Source organism: Centruroides sculpturatus, unplaced genomic scaffold, assembly GCF_000671375.1.
Source record: "Centruroides sculpturatus isolate CEXI.00-Female unplaced genomic scaffold, Cexi_2.0 scaffold109, whole genome shotgun sequence".
NCBI classification, from domain to species: Eukaryota; Metazoa; Arthropoda; class Arachnida; order Scorpiones; family Buthidae; genus Centruroides; species Centruroides sculpturatus.
This window is the reverse complement of record NW_019384440.1, coordinates 271,388-296,370: the sequence shown is the minus strand read 5'-3', so window position 1 is coordinate 296,370 and position 24,983 is coordinate 271,388. Positions and strand designations below refer to the sequence as shown.

The 24,983-nt window shown below is 27.2% G+C and overlaps 1 protein-coding gene across 1 annotated transcript in view; it reads left to right on the top strand.

The window, feature by feature from the left end:
- Nucleotides 1-24,170, top strand: part of LOC111620125 (chloride channel protein 2-like) — a 52,553-nt gene extending 28,383 nt beyond the window's left edge. Inside the window, exons 8-26 of the mRNA XM_023361984.1 lie at nucleotides 5,847-5,973; nucleotides 7,493-7,577; nucleotides 7,881-7,982; nucleotides 10,112-10,196; nucleotides 10,277-10,426; nucleotides 10,544-10,613; nucleotides 11,517-11,627; nucleotides 13,113-13,210; nucleotides 13,295-13,410; nucleotides 14,062-14,195; nucleotides 14,271-14,458; nucleotides 14,537-14,651; nucleotides 15,552-15,628; nucleotides 17,391-17,441; nucleotides 17,527-17,562; nucleotides 18,828-18,932; nucleotides 20,267-20,353; nucleotides 20,438-20,614; nucleotides 20,717-24,170. Coding sequence (XP_023217752.1) covers nucleotides 5,847-5,973; nucleotides 7,493-7,577; nucleotides 7,881-7,982; nucleotides 10,112-10,196; nucleotides 10,277-10,426; nucleotides 10,544-10,613; nucleotides 11,517-11,627; nucleotides 13,113-13,210; nucleotides 13,295-13,410; nucleotides 14,062-14,195; nucleotides 14,271-14,458; nucleotides 14,537-14,651; nucleotides 15,552-15,628; nucleotides 17,391-17,441; nucleotides 17,527-17,562; nucleotides 18,828-18,932; nucleotides 20,267-20,353; nucleotides 20,438-20,614; nucleotides 20,717-20,725 — 1,923 coding nt within the window. The 3' untranslated portion in view covers nucleotides 20,726-24,170. The remainder of the gene's footprint in view (nucleotides 1-5,846; nucleotides 5,974-7,492; nucleotides 7,578-7,880; nucleotides 7,983-10,111; nucleotides 10,197-10,276; nucleotides 10,427-10,543; nucleotides 10,614-11,516; nucleotides 11,628-13,112; nucleotides 13,211-13,294; nucleotides 13,411-14,061; nucleotides 14,196-14,270; nucleotides 14,459-14,536; nucleotides 14,652-15,551; nucleotides 15,629-17,390; nucleotides 17,442-17,526; nucleotides 17,563-18,827; nucleotides 18,933-20,266; nucleotides 20,354-20,437; nucleotides 20,615-20,716) is intronic.
- The last annotated feature ends 813 nt before the right edge of the window (nucleotides 24,171-24,983 follow it).

Here is a 24,983-nt window from a genome sequence, read left to right as displayed (position 1 = left end):
TATGTATATATAAAAATATTTATTTATTTGACTTATATCTTTCTTTGAAATTGATTGAATTTGTTTCCAATGTTCATTAGAAGTTTATAACATCAATAGATATAACAATTTGTTAGAACAAGTTGAATTATCATTTTTATGTATTTAAATTTTAATAAAATTATAAATTAGGTAAGAACTGTATGAGTTAAAAGCTCTGAAAACATCTTCATAAACCAAACTTGGACTTTAATTAATTATTCTTCTACTTAGGTTTGATGAACATAACAAATATTAAAAATACCTAATTTTAAAGTATTCTGATAAATCCAATGCATCTAGAGTTTAGCATTAGATTTTCTATTTGTTTTTATAACAAATAGAAAATCATAATATTATACTAAATTCAATAATGAGCAGCTTTCTTAATCTTGCATTGGTGTAGTCAGTGAAAGCCATGTATTTGGTGTGGTGGAGCTCATAAAATTAAATTCAAAAAGTAAGTTATAATGGTCATATTAATATTTGTTATTTAGAAAACTGCATAAATGTAAGAATTCTTTGAACTATCTCCTATGTATTGTAATCACTCATATTTTCACCTACCAACTGCTTATCATAGCAAGTTTTTCAAATAACCATTCTGTGACTCTGGTAAAGGAACTTTTGACATTTTTCACATGTTTCATTACATTTGGCTTGGACATATTTGCTTGGACAGTTCCCATAACATTTATTTCCATAATTTTTCTCAGAGATTGCAGTGCCTTCTATAAACCTTTAGATTCTTCTTTTCAGTTCTCACAATAGCCTTTGTATATATGCCATTCTCTTCCTTCAATTGAATTTGAACAAATCTGAAAATACAAATTTGGAAATTTTACAAATTTTTGTCATACTACACAATTATTATATGATTAAAAAAATGAAATAATAGTTTAATTCTATTTTCTATCATATAGATAGAAAATAGAATTATTTACTAGAATAAACTCATATTTGTATTTGTGCGCTGAAGTGATTAACAATTAGTGTAGCTTCAACAAGTTTTGATACTTCACAGGTTTCATGTTCTAAGGCATTCAATTTTTCAAAGATTTTTGTTTTAAAGAACTTCAAGTGATTAAACTGTGTAACCTACTTGTGAAGTTGAAAATTACATTATTATTGGAATAAGTAAACTGTGTTAATGATTATGCCAAACAATAACAAAATATTATTTAATCTTTTTGATGTGTAGATCTTCATTTTCAAGTAGAGTTTTAATATATTTAGTGTTTAATGTTTAACATATGAAAGATTTCACATGAAATATTTCATACTTATTGTAATAAGATATCTAGTTCTTTCTATTTACTTAATTTTATTTTNGTAATACCTAGCAAAGTTGTTTTTTTTTTACTGGTAACGGTCATTGACAGATGGTTGAAAGTGGCCATTGGCTTTTTGAAAGTACAGACAATCATGCCACATGGCATGATTTGCATAAAACTATGGCTGGTGATGGCTAATTGGTTGGCCGGGAATCACGCCACATCACATTTGCATAGTGCTATACTTATTGTAATAAGATATCTAGTTCTTTCTATTTACTTAATTTTATTTTATTCATAATTATAAAAATACAATGTAAATCAGTGATTAAAGTGTTTGTTGCAGGTTATTAATTGCGATTTTGAAATTATTTGGAAAAAATAAGTTACTGAATGAACAAATTGAATGTAAAAAGAAACTTCAAAAATTAATATTAATGCATTTAGACTTTATTCTTCATCTTATCAAAATGTAAAAAAAAAAAAAACTCTGAATATCCTAAGAAAATTAAACAAAATAATACTGTTGATTACATTATTAGTTTCCTTGTCTGTAAAATTTAAATTAATTTTTCATATTACAGTAAACTCTTGCTAATTTGGCCTCTCAATTATTTGTCATATGCCAGTGTGATTGCCTATGCATTTCCATTATCATGAAAATGTTAGTCCCACATCCTGTTTATTTGGATTTAATTTCTGTGTACAATATTGCAAGTCAGTGTGTCATATTATTTGCCTACCTGTCTCCAAAAGAAATTAGTACTAAAGGGCAAAAGGTGACATTATTCATTACATTGCATTTAGGCAGGATCTATACACTCAATAATCTGGTACGCATTCTAATTTGATATACCTCTGTGCAAGGAATGGCCTGATTAGCAAGAGTATAGTGTATTAAAATCTGATAAACTTTAATTTTAGTAAAATTATGAAATTATGTAATATTTATTGAATTGGCGATNAAAATATTTAAAAGTTGGGTAGTTTTTTCATTATCTTTCCTTATAAAATATAAGTTTCTTTTAAACTTAAAAAAAATGGAGTGAAATAAAATTTAAATTATATAAATAATTAATAGTTTTGTTAACTAAAAAGTATAACTTTAAAACCAAATTGAAATATTGTTTTTCTATTTACTAAATTCATTGGTTTACTCAGTATCAAAATCTGTATCAGTAAAATGTAATGTACTTTAACTCAGCATGGAATAATTCAATTCTATTTCTAACATGTCATTGACATAATGTTATAACTGTCAGGGACCATCAAGACAACTTTTTTTAAAGATTCATTTGGAGGAAAAATATAATACATTCATTTACAGATAGATATAGAATAATGGAGTTAGAACAGAATGTTATGTGAGATTCCAAATTTATTTAGAACAATATTTTTTTCAAAAATAAAATAACAAAATTTAACTTGATCTTGCATCAAAGTGAATTAGGTCTAACTTTCCATGTGACAGCTCTTCCCCTCACAAAATCAATTTTCCAAGGTGATAACTGAACTGTCATTCATTTTCCATTTCCATCAAATGGAAAAAACACTGAAATTGTCTTATTGATTAAAAAGGACCAACTGCCAAAACTGGTTGTTGGTTATCCTGCAAAGAGGGCCACGAGGTTGGTGAAAAGGAAGGAGACTAAAGGCTTGCAGACACATTCTTGGAGAGATGCATTTGAGGAGAATCAGTAGAGCCTAATCATCTAATTACTTTTGACCACTATGTCCAATGAGTGAACTGTTCTTCTCTGAAGCAATGGCCCAAAGTTGAGCCAGCCAAGACTCAAGTCCATAGAGGTCAAGGTTAATAAATGTCCAAAAATCAAGACCATCTAGCCTACCAATGATTATTACATGCAAGATGAGATTAGGGTGCTGCATGCTCTCAGCAAGATTCCTTGTATAATTTTTCTCCTTTTTAAAATTAAATAAATTCTGTTTTTATGTATTTGAACATCTGTTACTCTCTATTGCCAAACCACATGACACTTGTCTTTTGAAAAGCAATGTCAATCAAATCTTTCTGATGAGGTTTGCCCAAAATCAACTGCTTAGACTTGATATAATTGCACATAAATATATAGGACAAAACTTTACAGTTATAATAATGTATAGAAAAACTTCACACTTTGTTCATAAAAATAATTTAGAAATTAAATGTAGCAGAGTAGAGTGTATAACATTTGTTCATAATCTGCTGACTCTGTAGTTTGAAGAACTAAAATAAAATATAAAATATTACTTTCAGAAAGCATACAAACAAAAATATGTTACAAAAGAAAATATTTGATATTTTATGGGATCCTGATTGTTGTTAGAAGTGTATAGAACAGGGGTGGCCAAACTGTCATAAGAGCCATACATCATCTATTAGAAATATGCAAGAACCACATCCTCTTTTGGAACAGTATTTTACATACAGTATATAATGACTATATAAATTCAACACAGCATTATCACAGTATTTAGATAGTAATTTTATGAAAACAGCAAACTTATATCAAACTTGAAATCTTTCAGTCTATTAAATTTCTATATGTTATCTATATGTATCAATAATGAATACATATTTTGTGTGACATACAGGTATCCCTTGATTAATGTGGTTAATTAATCTTTCAATACTATCACGTTAATCAAACACAGTGGTATCTTGGTACTTGATGAATAATCATGACTCACTAGAACAAATTTTCAGTTAATAACAAACACTTTTATTTTAATAAACGAAAATAGCAAATTCACTAATACCTTATTTGCTGAGAAAAACACATTAATGTTAAGTAAAGACAGCTGTTAAAGCCGCATTAATTGAAACCTTTTGCTGCATATAAAGAGGGATTGTTGTAATTAATTTTGAATATTAATCAAATCTCTTATTAAACAAAAGAAAGGGATACCTGTATTCACTACAATTTATTATGAAATTGTACCATAACCATCAGCTTTAATGATTCAAGGACAAAAGTTCCAAGTGAAAAATATAATGAACAACTAAAAAGTTAAGAGTAGTGTTTTCAGAAATATTGAAGAAATTCAGTATAATTATTAACATAAGAAGATTAACATAGTTTATTCTTGAAACATGAAAATAAATAAATCAGTAGTGGAAAATTATAAAAAATAAAATTTAACAAGTTTTTAAAAACAATTGAGATTTGAACTGAAAATAGTCATGTGATATGGACTCTTAGGCCAAGATGAAACCACTATGCCATTCACTCAATTTTTTTGTTTTTAAATGAAAGAAATAAAATAGAATTTAATTTTTTAAAGCTCTCTACATTATTGGCATTGAGAGCTTTTTTTTTATATCCATTGGCTTGATCAGGATCACAATGAGGATGACTGGATGGTGAGGGATAGAGCCCAACATATTCAGAACCAGTGCTGTAACTAGCTATTTCTGTAACCTGTGCAAGAATTTGCATTTAGGCTCCTTAATTAATTAGATTTGGGAAAATAATAAAACAAATACATGCATTTTGGGCCCCCCTTCCAAGTGCACCCTGTGTGTACACCTGTTGCACCTGCCTAGTTACAGCACTGTTCAGAACAGACTGCTCATGAATAATTTCTATGATTTTTCAACTGCCCACATTCAATCTGGGTCACCCAGAGTGGTATGTTGAAGCCTTAATTACCTCAATCATCTGACCAACATCAATATGCCATTCACTCTTATGAATATACAGTGGAACCTTGCTTAACGAGCACCTCGCATAATGAGCAAAACAAATTGTAAAAAAATGACTCACTTAACAATTCAATGACCAATGAAAAATTATTTATTTATAATTATTAAATTTAATACGAGATAGCAGCATAACTCTAGCTATGCTCAGCTTACTCAGCCTACCTCTAGTCAAATGAATTAATTTCTAATATTTAATTATTGCCTTTACATAGCCCAAGATTTTGGCATATCATTTGGCATGTTTATCAGACATATTAGCTGTGATTTTTTTTTTTTTTCGTTTTCTTCATATCAAATTTGCATTCAAGTTGGTTCATTCCATGCTAGAAGAAAAGATGAAGATTATTCATGCTCCTTACAATGTATATTGTATAATTCTCATTGAATAAACATTATACATAAAATATTTGAGTATTTTTTTTCAACATGGAATGTTTTATCGTATTTTACATTAATTTATATGGGAAAAATTGTTTCGCTTAGTGAGTATTTCGCATTACGAGTAAGATTCTGGAATGAATTGTGCTTGTTAAGTGAGGTTCCACTGTATTTGTGTCAAAGCATATAAAACCAATAAATCCAACTTGATTCTTTTTTATTAAAACTTTATCATCAAGGATATTGATTATTATGTATAGGATTTAATTTCACATAAATTTTATTTTAAACATAAAATATTTAAAAGTTGGGTAGTTTTTTCATTATCTTTCCTTATAAAATATAAGTTTCTTTTAAACTTAAAAAAAATGGAGTGAAATAAAATTTAAATATGTATCTTCAAGCACTAGTTTTTGTATTATTAAATAATGAATTAAATATAAATTTAATTATTATATATTCAATTTTTAGGTGTTTTATTTAGTATTGAAGTAACATCTGTGTTTTTTGCTGTAAGAAATTATTGGAGGGGCTTTTTTGCTGCTTGTTGTGGTGCAATGATTTGGAGATTATTAGATGTCTGGTTAAAAGAGGAAGGTAATTTTTTTGAATGAACTAAATTTGTATGAACTTTTTATTTAACCTCTACTTAATGTATCATACTTACATTGTTATAATTTAGCATAAGATTTTGTAACATACAATCTGTCAAACTTTCAGCCTAATTTAATATGCAATTAATTTTTTATTTGAATTTGAATCCATATAATATGTATATGTTGTAATAATAAAATATTAAAATGTTATATATATACAATTGTTCAATAGAGGATGAAGTTTCCCATTTTTCACAAATAATTTTAATACTTGTCAGTAATACTTATTATATACAGGACATATATTGATTTAATTATAATAAATAATTAACATGAAATTAATACTGTTAATAACAAAGAAATTTCTATGTTAATATAATAACTTAATGAAATGTGTTAGTTCTTAATAATTGTATTGCTATAAAATGTATTCTTATAAATTATACAATAATTGAATTACAATAACACTGTATTTTAGCTATTAAGTAAATTAATAGTTTGAATTGTAAAGAATAATTCTGTTGAAATATTGTTGGTAACTTTTGTTACAATTAATTTATTTTCATAAACAAACAACTCTACTAAACCCTTAATAAACCTTATGATATCAAAGCCAACCATTGCCATATGTTATGTACGGTAAGTGGGAGTTGTGGGTTCGAGTCCTGCTCTGAGCCGATTTCTTTTCTTCCAGTAGTTCTAAATTATTTAATTAAAAATTATAATTATTAAATTTATTAAGAAATGGCACCTAACGCCTTCCTCTAGTGTCAAATTATTTGGTAATTGATTAACACTATAGTTGTTATTAGCCCAACAACATATGGCAGTGGTTGTCTTTGATAATTTATTTTCATTTATAATGTATATTTATGCTAAAAATCAGTTTAAATGAAAAAATACAGGATGTATGTGAATTATCTATACAACTTTTATTGCTACAAATAAAAAAAATTTGTAATTGGAAGTCAAAGAAATACAGATAATCTCGTGACATAAAAACTGAAAGTTTCACAGAGTAATTCTGCCATACTGGATTTTGATCATGTGTGATTCTGTCAATGAAAAATTTCCAGACAGGTGGGATAGTCATGGTAGTGCAATTCCTTGGCTGCCTAGTTCAATGGGTATCATGCTGTATAAAATTTTCTCGTTGGGATATGTTAAAAACCATGTGTACAACACCCCAGTGACATTAGTAACTTGGAGAGAATCACAGTTGCAATTGAAACTGTTAATTTAAACATGCTGCAGCACATATGATCAGAATTGGAATATCATGGATATTTGTGTGAGACTAATGGCTCTTATGCAAAGTGTTTGATTTTTATGAAATAGAAAAATCTTCAAAGTTTTTGTGAGTCAGGTGTTACATAAATGGTATGTCTGTGCTTGATAATACATTTATTATTTAAAAGTAAAAAGTTATGTAGATAATTCTTGTACACCCTGTATTTTATTTAATTTTTTAAAATTATTTTATTTGTTCAAATTAATTTTTAAATTTATTTATTTTTCAGAAACAATTATTGCACTGTATAAAACAAATTTTCAAACTGATTTTCCATTTGATCCTCAAGAATTAATTGCATTTGCATTAGTTGGGTATGATTTCCTAATATTAATAGATTGAAATTGATTTATGTAGAATGTTATTGTAATTTTAGTTATAAAGTCTAAGATGTTGAAATAATATAAAAGAAATTATTAAAACATTTTTATGCATAAACAAAATTTTATATAATAATGGAAATTTTCTCTAAAATAATATAAAATTTAAAATTCAATATGAGTAAGAATTGTATGAAATAATTGTTACAGTATGAATAACCATAATAAATATGTAATAAATATGTATGAAATAAGAAATTATTTCCTTAATATAAAATATTTATTGATTTGTTTTAGCATAAGTTGTGGTTTGGCTGGAGCAGCATTTGTATGGCTTCACAGGAAAATTGTTCTTTTTGTAAGGAGTCGTAAAAAGTTGAACAGGTTTCTTCAGAAAAAGTATGGTGACTATTTTTTGTGTAAAGTATTTTTAAAATTATAATGTTAATTTAATTTTTAAACTTATATTNTATGTATATATAAAAATATTTATTTATTTGACTTATATCTTTCTTTGAAATTGATTGAATTTGTTTCCAATGTTCATTAGAAGTTTATAACATCAATAGATATAACAATTTGTTAGAACAAGTTGAATTATCATTTTTATGTATTTAAATTTTAATAAAATTATAAATTAGGTAAGAACTGTATGAGTTAAAAGCTCTGAAAACATCTTCATAAACCAAACTTGGACTTTAATTAATTATTCTTCTACTTAGGTTTGATGAACATAACAAATATTAAAAATACCTAATTTTAAAGTATTCTGATAAATCCAATGCATCTAGAGTTTAGCATTAGATTTTCTATTTGTTTTTATAACAAATAGAAAATCATAATATTATACTAAATTCAATAATGAGCAGCTTTCTTAATCTTGCATTGGTGTAGTCAGTGAAAGCCATGTATTTGGTGTGGTGGAGCTCATAAAATTAAATTCAAAAAGTAAGTTATAATGGTCATATTAATATTTGTTATTTAGAAAACTGCATAAATGTAAGAATTCTTTGAACTATCTCCTATGTATTGTAATCACTCATATTTTCACCTACCAACTGCTTATCATAGCAAGTTTTTCAAATAACCATTCTGTGACTCTGGTAAAGGAACTTTTGACATTTTTCACATGTTTCATTACATTTGGCTTGGACATATTTGCTTGGACAGTTCCCATAACATTTATTTCCATAATTTTTCTCAGAGATTGCAGTGCCTTCTATAAACCTTTAGATTCTTCTTTTCAGTTCTCACAATAGCCTTTGTATATATGCCATTCTCTTCCTTCAATTGAATTTGAACAAATCTGAAAATACAAATTTGGAAATTTTACAAATTTTTGTCATACTACACAATTATTATATGATTAAAAAAATGAAATAATAGTTTAATTCTATTTTCTATCATATAGATAGAAAATAGAATTATTTACTAGAATAAACTCATATTTGTATTTGTGCGCTGAAGTGATTAACAATTAGTGTAGCTTCAACAAGTTTTGATACTTCACAGGTTTCATGTTCTAAGGCATTCAATTTTTCAAAGATTTTTGTTTTAAAGAACTTCAAGTGATTAAACTGTGTAACCTACTTGTGAAGTTGAAAATTACATTATTATTGGAATAAGTAAACTGTGTTAATGATTATGCCAAACAATAACAAAATATTATTTAATCTTTTTGATGTGTAGATCTTCATTTTCAAGTAGAGTTTTAATATATTTAGTGTTTAATGTTTAACATATGAAAGATTTCACATGAAATATTTCATACTTATTGTAATAAGATATCTAGTTCTTTCTATTTACTTAATTTTATTTTATTCATAATTATAAAAATACAATGTAAATCAGTGATTAAAGTGTTTGTTGCAGGTTATTAATTGCGATTTTGAAATTATTTGGAAAAAATAAGTTACTGAATGAACAAATTGAATGTAAAAAGAAACTTCAAAAATTAATATTAATGCATTTAGACTTTATTCTTCATCTTATCAAAATGTAAAAAAAAAAAAAACTCTGAATATCCTAAGAAAATTAAACAAAATAATACTGTTGATTACATTATTAGTTTCCTTGTCTGTAAAATTTAAATTAATTTTTCATATTACAGTAAACTCTTGCTAATTTGGCCTCTCAATTATTTGTCATATGCCAGTGTGATTGCCTATGCATTTCCATTATCATGAAAATGTTAGTCCCACATCCTGTTTATTTGGATTTAATTTCTGTGTACAATATTGCAAGTCAGTGTGTCATATTATTTGCCTACCTGTCTCCAAAAGAAATTAGTACTAAAGGGCAAAAGGTGACATTATTCATTACATTGCATTTAGGCAGGATCTATACACTCAATAATCTGGTACGCATTCTAATTTGATATACCTCTGTGCAAGGAATGGCCTGATTAGCAAGAGTATAGTGTATTAAAATCTGATAAACTTTAATTTTAGTAAAATTATGAAATTATGTAATATTTATTGTTTCCAAGTTTTTTCTTATAATATAATTTTTAAATTTTATTTTAATAGTCGTCTGCTGTACCCTACTCTCATAACATTATTTATATCATCATTAACATTTCCATTAGGCTTAGGACAATTTATGGCAGCTGAGGTAATTATTTTATTTTATTGCTGCTTAAAATTAAAAATGTTTTTATAAGTAATAATAACAAATATATTTATTATTTTTAGCTTTCAACACAAGAGGCTGTTAGAGAACTCTTTAGTAATATGACATGGAAAGATCATACAGTTGATGGAAATGTGGCATTTATTGTTAGTCACTGGACCACACAATACACAAGTTTTTATGTAAATCTTGTAATTTTTATACTTGTTACTGTAAGTTTATTTTATTTTTCCTATATATAAAATATAATTACTCATAAAGCAATTTTGGTATTGATTTGCATTGTTTCATAATAAATGTAACAATTATAAAATGTTTTCATTTAACAGTTTTTAACAACAGCAATTGCAGCTACATTACCAGTTCCTTCAGGAGTTTTTATTCCAGTATTTAAAATGGGTAAATTTGAATAAATTTTCATTCTACAATATGAGTACATAACAAAATACTGTGAGTGATCAGTTAATGAACAGTTCAGACTGTGAATAAATCGAACAACGAACACTTTTGTAACAGATTTTTATGTTCGAACAACAAACACCTGACAAAACAAACACAAGAAGAAGCAACGCTGCATTTAAGATTTATAAAACTATATTTTAATGGCATCTATGCATGGTTTATGGAACAACTTTCACAGTTATATACATAACCTTTTTTGCACTAGTTAATTTCTGTTCTTTGATTTTTTAAGTGCTTTTATGAACTTTTTATTTAAAAAATGGCAATATTATGGGGCTGAAAAAGAGTGGAGTGTCAAGAACTGTGTTCACTATAGAAACTAAGCAAGAGATAATAGTCAAGGTAGAGAGTGGGCAGAAGATATCTGATATCGTAGGCAGATAACTTCAACAGGTCTAAAGTAGATACAATTTTAGCTAAGAAAGATATAATCAAAAAGACTCAAGCAGATACTCATTACTCACTGTGCATAAAACAGATGAATAGATGAAAACATATGAACAGCGAGTAGTAAGATAAAGGAGTAATGAAAATCGCATCTGAGAAACAAAGATATGCCATCTGTGAAAAAATAGAGAGATTGCTTTTAGTTTGTTATTACTTGTAAGTAAACATAAATAAAAATTATATACTTTTTTACTATTTTTGGGGTCTCCAGAATGAATTAATCAAATTCCCACAAAAATCTATGATAAATCGATAATTGGTTAATGAACAATTCAGATAGCGAACATGGTCTTGGAATGGATTATGTTCATTAACTGATCACCCATTGTATTTATTAGTGTAAAAACAGTACTTGAAAATTTAGTTTAATATATTAATAAACAATTACACCAGGAGCTGCTTTTGGACGTTTAATTGGAGAAGGAATGGTAATATTATTTCCTGAAGGTCTTCATATGGCAGGAACACAGAATAACATTATACCTGGAGGTTATGCTGTTGCTGGTAAGTACAAATTAATGTTTGTTATTTTAGAATTAAAATCTAATAATTGAACAGGAGAACAAAAACACAACATAATTGAGGTGTTACTATTGGCAAAACAGATTTAACTGAATTTATTGATACTGAAAATAAGTGTGGATAGCTTTATTAACTTTTTTAATATGTCTTAAAACAAAAAATTAAATTAATAAAAGGAAAAATATTTTACTTTTGTTGAGAATATTTCTATAAAAACCTTCCTAATACAATTGTGAAAATGGTTAAAGTATATTGAAGTGTTTTGTTGAACAAAATTATTGTATTTTAACTGTCATATGCTCTCTGTGCTGTTTGAGAACAGATCTAGACAGCATTCAATTTCTGGACTAAAACTTGTTTGGATGCTTTACTTTTATTTTGTTTGTGAATATTCAGAAATTTGTAATCTTATTTAACTTGAGTTATTTGTGAAATTAAACTGTTTGTAAAGAAACTGATGTCTTTGTTCTTTTGTTTATAACATTATATATAAAGTATTGAGAAATCTTGTTTTTGAACAGTGAGTAATGCAAAGGAAATTACAGTATAAAAAAATATATAATTTTATTTTAAAAACTTCTTGTATTATTATACAGGGTGTATCAGAATGATGTTTTAAACATTTGGGGGATTGTAGATTGATGAAATTTTGAACGTTTTGATATAAGGAACCCATAGCCGGAAATGTGATATAAAGTTTCTACAGCACTTTGCAGTTGGTATGCTGAATGAAACAGCAGAATACAGTATTTATGACAAGTTTTATTGACAAAACAGTACAGTACAATCAAACTGTACATGGAATCACTGGCTGCACTACTTTAGAGTAAATGTTCAATGTGATGACCACCTACTTCATTACATAATGTGCAATGACAAACCATGTTTTGTCCAACTCTGTAAGATGCCACGCTCCCTTCTGATGGTGTATTAAATGCTTTAAAGATGTGCTCCATAAGCTTGTGAACTGTTCCCACAGGTGTTGCGTACACAAGGGACTTTACATAACCTCAGAGGAAAAAGTCAAGAACAATAACGTGACGTCAATGGACAGAAGGGTAGCTACCAAACTGAAGGGTGGTCAAGCACTTCCTACCGCTGTAGAAACTTTATATCACATTTCCGGCTATGGGTTCCTTATATCAAAACGTTCAAAACTTCATCCTCTACAATCCCCCAAATTTTTAAAATATCATACTGATACACCCTGTATTTTGTCTTTTGAATATAAATATCTTTTATTTTTTATTTAATAACTTAAGATTAAAACTCAGCAAAATGTATCATCAGGAAAAATTATTTAATAACCTGAAAATTTTTCAATTTTTAAGAAAATATAAGATCAGATCTATTAATTTTTCTGTGTTCTAGCCTAAAAGTTATAATTTTTTAATCCCATACTTATGATTGTGAAAATCAAATACAGAAAATAAATTTTTAATACTGATATTATTAATATATTTGCAGGTGCAGCAGCTTTCTCTGGAAGTGTCACACACACAATATCAACTTCAGTTATTGTGTTTGAACTAACAGGACAAATGTCTCATATTTTACCTGTAATTGTATGTAATTTGTGTGATTATAATTTAAAAAATTAATATCTTAAATCCATCTTTAATAAATATATAGTAACTTCATTTTTACAGATATCGGTTTTAGTCTCAAATGCTGTTGCCCACAGTTTACAGCCTTCAATTTATGACAGTATCATTAAAATGAAAAATCTTCCGTATTTGCCTCCAGTTGTTTCTGCATCTTCTGAGTGAGTTTACTTTAACACTGATTATTTTATTTTGATAAATTTAAAATGTTTGTAAATTATAAAATTTATCTATGATTCTGAAGTCTTTATCTTTGTTTTTTTTTAGATTACAACAAAAAAGAACAAATTCTTTTCTGTGCATTATTATTCATTTTTACTAATTGTATTAAAATTATTTTGAGATAAATAATGCAAATATAATAAGTATAGCATATAAATTTTTTTACAGTAGACCTTCATTTTAATAGACAAAGAAGGTTTCATTTACAAATACAGCATGCAAAGATTGAGTCAATGAGCATAAAAACTCAATGTACAGTATATTTAATAATAATTTATTTATTATAACGTATGGGATGTATGTTATTAAAATCAAGGCTAGCAGAAAAAAATCTTCTGGTTACAACTCCTTAACTGACTGTATTTTATAATTAATTTTACTTTCTCAGAAGTTACAGAATATAATATAGGGAAAGTATGGTGATCAGTTAATTTTGACCTTTGGCTTTTTTGCACTTTTTAATGTAGACACTCCATGAGCCCATAAATGTAAACAAAAAATTCCATACAAAATTTTTTCAGGGTCTGTTTTGCATTATATCAGTAGTTAAAAATAAAGTAGTAAATATGGTAATTAAAATTATTTTACAGCATCCATAACGTATATGTTGACGATATCATGGTAAGGGATATTATATACATCTGGAAAGGAGCTACTTTTAGAGATCTTAAAAAATTATTAAGATCAAGTAGATTAGAAGTATTTCCACTTGTTGAATCTCCAGGTATTGAAAAATTTTTCTATTTAGTGCATATTTTGAGATTACAATTGTTAACTTTTATTTTTGCTTTCCAAATAGAATCTATGATTCTTCTTGGATCTGTTCATCGTGTTGAATTATTATGGCTATATGAAATGCATTTTGGAAGACAACGAAGATTACAGGAAGTTGCAAAAAGACAGCCTCTTGATGATTCGTTGAGGAAAAGTCCCAGAGAACAAAGACAGTCTCGTTTTGAAGTTATTCCTGTTCCTGCCAATGGTCGAGTAAGTTTAAGAACTTTAAAATTATTTGAAGTAAGTAAAATTCGTAAAAAAAAGAATAAATATAAAATATTATTTCAGAGATCACCTAGAGTCTCACCACCACCATCTCCAACAATGACTCCAAAATCACCTAGAAAATCAATATTAAAACATTCTCCTGTAAATTCACCATATAATACTATTACATCTTTAGGTAAGAAATATTTTAATATTATACATGATTGTTGTTAAGAATATTATGTTTTACATGAGGTATAACTTTAATATTTTATATATGTATATTAGACCAATAGAATGATTAAGTACTGAAAAGTACATATCAGTGAAATAATTTCTACTTTCTAAACTTATTAAATTACATAACACAGTAGATCCTAATAACTTTGACCCTCTTGCTTTTATTGACGAATACAATCTCACCTTAATATTTTTCATAGGCTCATAGTTCATGGAGAAACATCTTAATTAGATCATAAAAGCAAGAATCTGTTGTATTTCATAAATATTAACTTGTTCTGAAAACTGAAAAATTTGAATTCTTATTTTATCTCATTTTGTTTATATTTTTAATTTTTACAAAAAGAAAATTATATTGATTAGTTAAAAAAAAGCACTTTATTCTGTTAATTTGTAAGCTTATTAATTAATAAAAAACATCATAATTAAATGATAATTATTAATGTCATTTTCAAGTTTTAGTTAACAAGCATCCAGAATTGTTAAGAATATTATTTAATTCTTTTTAATCTGAATTTCAGAGAAAATACAAGCTGAATTTTTACTATAGTATGTTAAACTTCTTTTACATATTACCTAGAGCATTATCCTGTAGAATATTAAAATTTTCGAAAATCAATGTTTATAATGAATGAAATTTTGTTTAAAATGTTACTCTTGTTGTATTTTTTCATTAAACTGAAAGTTTCCTAATTCATAATTCATTCCATACTTGTTTTTACAATGTTACTAGGTATAAATTCAAACTGTAATGGTTCATACGGCTATATCTATTAGTAAATCAGCTTATTAAAATTTGAGTCTCTGATAATTATCTGAAGATATCTGGTACTTATTACAAATATTTTGTTTGCAGATGCTAGGTTGCGACAAGCTTTTGATGCCGTTTTCAGAAAAACATTAACTCTTCAAGATGTTAATAGTGGAGATAAGGTATATTTACAATTAATTTGTTAGATAACCTTTTAGCTTATTATTCAAATTCCTATTTCATTTTAATACTATATTTACAAATTGTAGAAAGTTATATCTTTTATTTATTCTTATTATAATATATATTTTTATAGGAAACCCAGTAGTCTAAAACAATGCTTATCTTGTCAAACATCTTTATTTTACAAATTCTAATTCAATAGCCATAATATCATAATATTTTAGAATAATTTATCCCCTCTTCAGTATGGAATAAACAATCTCAAAATACACTTATGGTTATTGAACTGCAGTTTATGAAATAAATGTTTGTCAAGATCAGCATTGTTTTGGACTATTGAGTTTCCAATATAAAATTTCTAACTAGTTAAATTTATTTATTTTTCATTTATAAATTACAATACTAAAAATCAAAATATATTTTATGAGAAATAACAATTTTTAATTCAGCAAATTAAATTTCTATAGCAAAAAATATTATTTTATCATTAATTGTTGAGAACATTTAAAATTCAATAACTATCAATATTAATACATGAAACTCAATTTGTATAATTTCATTCATTAAAAGAAAAAAATAGATACAAAACATAAGAAAATATATACCGTGTTTTCCCAAAAATAAGACCTAGCATATGTTTTGCTGAATTGCTAAATATAAGGCTTCCCCCAAAAGTAATACCTAGCAAAGTTGTTTTTTTTTACTGGTAACGGTCATTGACAGATGGTTGAAAGTGGCCATTGGCTTTTTGAAAGTACAGCCACTGATTGGTCAGCAGACAATCATGCCACATGGCATGATTTGCATAAAACTATGGCTGGTGATGGCTAATTGGTTGGCTGGGAATCACACCACATCACATTTGCATAGTGCTACGGTTCAATAAGCACTAATTGGTCATCAAGCGCGATGTCGACGCTATAAAAAGGTTAAGTTGAAGTGAGAGTGGGAAGTCCACTCCAGCATGGGAACAGTTTGACACGACCGGATATATGTCACTCTTGTCTAAGTTCGATTTGGGAATTTTTTTGTTCAATAATAAATGTGAATTCTTCTTCATGGAAAAAATAAGACATTCCCTGAAAATAAGACCTAGCGCATCTTTCAGAGCAAAAATTAATATAAGACACTGTCTTATTTTCGGGGAAACACAGTATAAACATTGAACTTTTGAAACCACATTTGACACATTCAAAATTTAAGAGCATTTTTTCCTGTTTGTATAATGATGATCCTTTTTGAAACTCACAAAGCAAGCTATGTCCAATATGCTTTCTAACTGAAGACATTTCAACATGATTTTATTGAAACAAAATGTGAAGCTTATAAACAAAGAATACAATCTCACATTAGCAATAATTTTACAAATGTTATAATTCAACCACACATTTATGTTAAAAGTATGCAAAACTTTCTGTTTGACCCAATATAACTTATTAACCATGGCATCCAAGAAATATGTGGAAGCAACAAAGTTGACGATGAAGGTTGCAATATCAATGTGAGAAGTTTCTTTTTGTCTCAATCAAAGTATGAAAGTAGTGCATGTATGGCGGATCTGTCTGCCATGTTTAATTGCATTTACTGAATGGTGTATGACTAGTAAATGTAATTTTCATTTTATTTTATGGTATTTATGTATTTTATTTATCATTAAATTATTAACATTTCAGATAAAAGTATTAATACTATTAGTATTACATATTAACAATTTATACGGGGACAAAATTTAATATCTTATATTTTTTTAAAAAATTACAGTCTGACAGTAGTGCACCAACAACTCCAACCTTACCGAAGAGAGTTCAATTGGTAGTCTATTTATCTTACTTTTTGAGTGTCTGTGTGTATTTATATATACTGTATATTGTTTTAATTAATTATTCTTTACTTTAAGCCTAAAGAACGTGTAATTGATATGTCTCCTGAAGAGGTAAGTAATAATTAAAATGCCTCAATGTCCTTGACTTACCTTAATACTGTAAGGTCTCGTTTTATGCGGTGGATACGTTCTACAGAAAAGCGCATATAAAAAATTCGCATAAAAAAAGACTTTACTTGCCTTGAAAAAGTAGGGATACGTTCCGTAATTTTCTAAAATCGCATAAAACCAAAACAACGAGTTAAAATTAACTTAAAACCGCATAAAAAAGTTTGCAGAAATTAAAAGAAATAGGCTGCTTAATAAATTACTTCGAATGTCTGAAAGAAATTCATATAAAATTTAATTTCAAAACAATTACAGTTTATACCTTTCAATGCGAAACTCAGAATGATGTAATAGCGACTTGTCGATGGTATCATGTACAAGGGGAATCCCCGAATTGCAAAAGCTCACTCTAAAAACAAATCACTGACATCTGGATGTGAAGAGTTAATTAAAACCCCTTTAGTTCCTCGCCTGAGTTAACTCGGGCAGGTTACATAGCGTTACATAAAACACGGTCCTTAAAGCCATTTTTGAAATTTTTTTTTGAATTTTTGGAATGTTTTTTAAGTCTCCAAATTTTTTAAAAATATTTAAAAATATACGGCCAGCTAGTGTTCACCCTACTTTAAACCCTTGTCCTCCCGCGACGTCTATGAGAATGCCCCGGGAAATCCAACTCCAGCTGTGTTCAAGGTCATCCAGATGTGTAAACAATGACTCATCGGTGTTAAATTTCACAGAAGGGCGAGACAAAGGAAGTTAAACTTTGAAGCTTTTTCTTCAAAATTAACGCATTTCTTTTGTTTTTTTTATGTTTAATTACATTTATATCAAAAATTGCTAGGAACTAAAGCGATTAAGGTAGATCTAGCTGTCCTTTACATCCATAAACGTTATATGTCAGTGGAACAAATGGAGTGAGCTTTGAACGTTCCACGATTTTTGGAGACTGTCTATATGTGGGCTTCCTAAACAAGCCTAAATGTATGCTTGTCCAAGAAATTTTTGGATGAAATACAAACCGCACAACTTCAAAATCGCATAAAAATAATCCACATAAAAAGAGACCTTACAGTATATAAATTTTCGTCTACAAGTATGTATTTTCTAATATCAGGACTGATTATACTCGCTTTACAGATAATGCTACAATCAGTCCTGATATTAGAAATTACATACCTGTAGATGAAAATTTATATATTAAGGTAAGTAATAAAATTAAGATTAATTAAAGTAACATATTAATAATTTTTAAAATAATTTTAAAGCAATTGGCATGGGAAGAAGACCAAATGAACAGCATCATAGATTTCTCTCAATGTCATATTGATCCTGCTCCATTCCAATTAGTGAAAAGAACATCATTAATAAAGGTAAGATGTCAGCTGTAATCAGTCTGCCTTACTGAATTAAAATAAGTTTCAAAACTTAAATTTGTATTATAATTGATATTTGACTTTCAATTAGATATTTTTAGTTAAAAATTTTAATACAGATTATTCCCCTTTATATGATTCACAAAGTTCTGTATATTTTGTATATTTAATTGTTCATCTCTTGGATGATTTCTATAATAATTAAATGGAAAATAATGAAATTACATAATCCTTTTTCTATTTAAAACATTAAAATATATAAATGTCCCTAAAGATGAAGTATTCAATGATCATATTTCTAATAGAATTTTACTATAAATAAGGCCACATTACTAGAATTTAGTAAAAGTGAGATTCTATAAAATTTTATAAATAAATCAAAATCATAAAATTAAACAGTTAGTAGAAAAATTAAAATTCTCAAATTTAATATGAGTTTTTGTTTCTAACTAAGAAATATAACCAAGCTTGTTTACTAGTATAAAAGTTTTGAAATGGACCTGGACATGGCCTCTCAAACACTCGAGACCTGTCATTTCGAATGTCCATGATTGACGTGCTATGCACTATCGCGGATTAAATATTTATGATAAATGCTGGCTTATAACTTCAAAGAGGTATTTATAGAAGATTAATCTTTTATTTATCAATAAACAATAAAATAACTTAAAACAGATTAATAATGTATTTGAATTTCATTGTATCTAAGCTGAGTGTCAGCGTTATGGAGGCTGCCATTATAACTGATTCAAACCTTACAATGCTGCAAAAGATCGACTCATATTTATACAATTTCAAAGTTTTATCAGATTAAACATGAGTCACTTCAGTTTCTGAATCTATAGCATGCACATCATATTTGCTTTATTACTCATGGCATAAAAATTTTTAAACATAAACATGTTTCATATGATGTTCAGCAAAAGCCGGATGTCATCAAAAGAATATGAAACGGTGAAACTCTCATAATAAGCAGAGAGTTAGGGGTACCTGAGTCAACACTATGCAGATGAATATTTAAGCTGCGGTTAAGCAGTTTGGACCTCAATCACCACGGCTTAATGGCCCTACACTGAATGTAGTCTTGGAGATTGTGAATGCTTTGTGTAGTTAATACTGACCAACTGTAGGAAATAGATGAAAATAAGGAGGATTCTCCGTGCCAGAGTGTTGGTCATTAAATGGGTGGAACGTTAAATATTAGATATAGCTGCTTTTCACTTAGAATATGAAACAAAAATACATATTATTTTAAATATGACAATGAATTAATAGAATCCAAGTTTAGTTTGGAAAAGGAAGCATTGTGATTCAATTTTTTAAAATTGCAGGTACATGCCATATTTTCAATGCTCGGATTAAATCATGCTTATGTGACTTCAATTGGTTGTCTAATTGGAGTTGTAGCCTTGAAAGAAGTAAGATTTTTTTCCATTTTAATTAAACTAAAAAGCTTTTCTTTTAATTCAAATTTATATTTGCAAATTATTAATTTTTTATAGGTTCGTCAAGCAATCGAAAACATACCTGTAAGAAGTTCAACAAGAGCTCAAAATAGTGTTACTTCTGAAGGAACAACCAAAAGTAGTTCTCAACCTCCTTCAGAGGCACAATCTGAAATAGATATAATTGAAGCTATAGGAAATGCAAAAGAAGTTGTCGATAATCAAACTTCATCTGTATAGTATTATTGCTACTGTTGTTAGTTATTTTTACAATAGTTAACTTTTAATTCTTTAATTGAATGGATATGAATGAATTAATTATTTTAATTCTTTTAGTTAAAATAAGAACCAAAGAAATAATGAATAGTCAACAGAGTCAATTCACAGAATTATCATATAGTTAAAAATATCTTTTAAGTTACATGATCTAATGTAAACAAAATAAAATCTTGTTAATTTAAAGTCAGATATTTAAAAATTATTTTACACATGTCACAATATATTGTCCACTATTATATTTTCCTCTTTGTCCAATCAATTTTAATTAAAAATAGAATTCAGTATTGATGCATGACAAGACCACCATCTTATTATTCAGATTCAGGCTTGAATCCTATCCAGATCTGTTATCATCAATTAGTAGTTTTGATCAGTACATCATTCTTTATCTATTTATATTGTTGACCCTATTGTTGGTTAAGCCCATCTATAATAGACGAAATTAAAGAAGAAAAAATTTGATAATTAAATTACTAGTCACTCAATAGAGACTAATGATTAACATACTTTTAAAACTTTCAGCAATTTCTTCAGGTGTAAGAAATAAAAGGAACATTTTTTTTTATTTACTACTATAATTGATTAGGGATTGATGCTCTTGATTATTTCTAAATCTTTAACAGATAAATCTCATAGAATTCTATCTAGAAAATATGGTTCTAAATCTTTTCTTTTTGACATATGTTTGTCCTTAGTTACTTATATATGAGCCATTGGTTTTGAAAGTGGGGCAAGTCCATTTTGTGAAAAAATAGTTAATACTAATTCTTATTACAAATTAACATAAATTTTACGTTTTTAATCAATTCACAATAAATATCTTTTAATATCATATAAATTACTAACAACAAATTTTCAATCATCAATGATATTTACAGTTAGTTGATTTTGAAAGTGAGGCAAGTCTGCTCTAAAGAAAAATATGAAGATATGATGGATTTATTATCATTAATACTTTAAGAATCTGCACCATCTAAACTAAGAAATATAATTATATGCTTGCAACTTATTATTATTAAATATTTATTATTATTTTCTCCACTTTTTCCTATAAAATTAATTTATTTTTTGTTTCATTGTAGCTTTTCGAAAAAAGTATGAAATGTTAAATAAAATAAATAAGTAAATAAATAAAATATAGTTATAATAATAAAAAATTAAATATTTATTTTGAATGGAATATATCCATTAAAAGAAAAGCAATGTTTTCAACAAATCATTGCTTTTGAAAGTGTGGCAAGTCCATTGGCGCATACCAAAACCATGATTTTTTCACCTAACGTGGATAACCATTATTGCATATTAAATTTACATGAAATAAAACCATACAAATATAAAATGTGTGTATTACTGCTTGCAAATATTTTTAAACTCATTCAAATGCAAACCATTAAGTATCCAGCAATATCATAAAATAGACTTGCTCCACTTTCAAAATCAACAGCTCATATTATACTTTTATCCACTTTGGACTTTCTTGTGAACTAAGATTTGTTAAACCAAGGGAATTGAATCACACAATTTCAAATTAAAACACTTTTAATGTAACATAACCCTGTTCTGACATCAAGATTATGTTACATTGAATTTTCTTGGTGTAACAAGTCTTAGTTGCAAGAAAGTTATATATTCTAAATCTACTTCTTCTTTAGAGTGAATATGATTTGCTAAAGGAAAAAAATGCATCAAATATTTTCATACATTTTCATTCCATTTTATAAGAAATGACTCAGAATTTATTAAGTACAAAATGTTAGGTTTCTAATTGGATTCTGATTTTTATTATTATTATTAAAATCTGTTTATAAATATTTAAAATCATTTGTACTCTTTTATTTTAACTAAAATATATTTTATAAAAATTTACTATAAATATATGTTAGGCTTTCATTTCTTTTCCTGTTCATCAATAGCTTCATAATTTCTCATTGTATTGTTAATCACAAGAAGTTCTCTTAAAATTCAGGATTATCAATATTTATAGTAATTCTAGAATGACTCAAAAACTGACTTAAATTTTATACTATAAAGGCTAAAAAAGTATAAAACATATTCTGATGCTAATTAACAAGATTTTATCTTATAGAATTAAACTTAATATAATTATAAGTTACATGACCATTGCAGCTACTTTTGAATGAAAATTTACATATTAGTCAGTCATTGTGGCTTCTGTAAATATTAACAGTAAATATTGCTATAACAAGTTAGATGTTATTGAGAATTTTATAAATTCCATTTGTTATGATTTATATTATATATGTATACAGAAAACCTGTCTAAAACAGAACCTGCTTAAATGAAAAATTTTTTTTGGAGGATTATTAGTATGAAGAGTGTAGCAACCTGCTTAAATGAAAAATTTTTTGGAGGATTATGAGTATGAAGAGTGTAGCTTAACCTGGTCAAAGCAGAAAATTCAAATTCTGCTATTGTAAACAAATAAGGGAAATTGCCTCTGGGTGACAAACTATATTCCAAAAGTAAGTGTGAACCTTGTAAGGTAACACAGTACTATCAATTTGCCTTGTTTGGATTAATTGGTAACTTTAACTAGTACTGAGTATTGAAACACAAGTTGATCAATCTTGTAATTACCAACACTCTAATTAAACTCCCTCAAGAAGCCAGATCACAGAATAACTTGGTCTTTGTATTACTGTAATTTGATTAGAATTTCTGATGGTAGAGTGATACAGTTAGTGAACAAGCCAATTTGACAACCAATGTCTTAAGAGCTCATAAGGATTGCATCTGCAAAGTGTTCAAATACCCAGCACAAGTTTGCTGCAACAACAAGAACTTTTTTCAGTTGAATAGGTCTCAATTCTTGCATTCAAATACTCCTATTTTTAGTTGGAAGCTCTTTGAATTAAACCTAATAATAATAATAATATAATCACTTCAATGTATGTAAAAAAGTTATTAAATGTCACAGAATTACATTCATTTTTCATCTGGTATAATTTAAAGATTTAAAAAAAAAACAAAACAAAATACTAAAGACTATTCAAAATGGAAAAAATAATTCAATACAGTGTATGATTCTGGTTTACACAGGTTTTACTGTATACATAATACAAAATTATACCATATTACAATATGAAAGTGAAGTAAGTACTACGTAGAAATTAGTGAATAACTCTTCTCAATCATTCCATTTAATCTCAAAAATTATGATTAAAACCATGTATCAAATATATAATACTTTGAAATTACCTTTTCTTTCCAAATACAAATATTTGGAAAGCTCCCATAATTCAATTTGCTTTTTTCAGAAAGAAAACATTTTTTAAAAATTATTGCCTTAAAGCTTTCACAGCTTTTTTTCACTTTCCAGTGCATATAAACAGTTATTAAGTGCGCAATAGTACTGAGGCTAAATAAACTTTTGAAAATCTCTTTAAGAGCAAGGCAAGTACTTAAAACCTGAAGATGCTTTTTCAGTTATATTTAAGTTGAGGTATGCCTGTATGTGGCTATTGTCAGGAGTCGAGAAGAGAAATGAAGATTGAGAATACACTAAATAAACAATAGCGGTCAAGCATATTCTCTCAATATTTATCTCTCTTATTGACTCCTAGAGATGGACATATACTTACAAAATTACTTCACCTTCAAGGTATAATTTTAAGACAAAAACCAACTATACAGTAGTAGTAATTTTTTCAAAAGTGTAATATTATAATGAAATATCATATTCATTTATGATTAAATTTTAGTAAATATCTTGCTGCATTCTATTTTTTTGAATTTATTATGTAGTAGCAATGCTAACTGTTTTATAAATAATATATTTAACTTAATGATCTCACTGAAACAATGTGAAAAGCTCTGATTAAATTAATAAAATAATTTAATCAGTTTTAACTTAAGGGGACATACTTTGAGGTAACAATTTACAGTTTAATAATAAAAATGAAGTAGATAAACTTCTGCAATTTATCACATCATTGATGATTTTATATAATTATAACACAGTTTTATACAGTTAAGAGAAAACTGTTTTAGGTTGTGAAGCGTTATCCAAACATATAGTCAGGGATAAATAAATATTGAATTATTTATTGAATGTTGAGAGGAAACTACATGAAAAATTATAGGAAGAGGAAACATCTCTTAAGTTTACATGCCTTTTTCCTCAACCATATCAATTAAATCTTAATGTTATTGCTAGAGTAGTATAATATAGATTGCCATTAGTCATTAAGAAATTTTTTTCACATCCAGATTGAAATAACAACAACACTAGTTAGAGTATTATTAACCACATGTTATTGTGATTTTCATTTATACCCAAAGCATTTTGGTCTGTTTTTGAGCT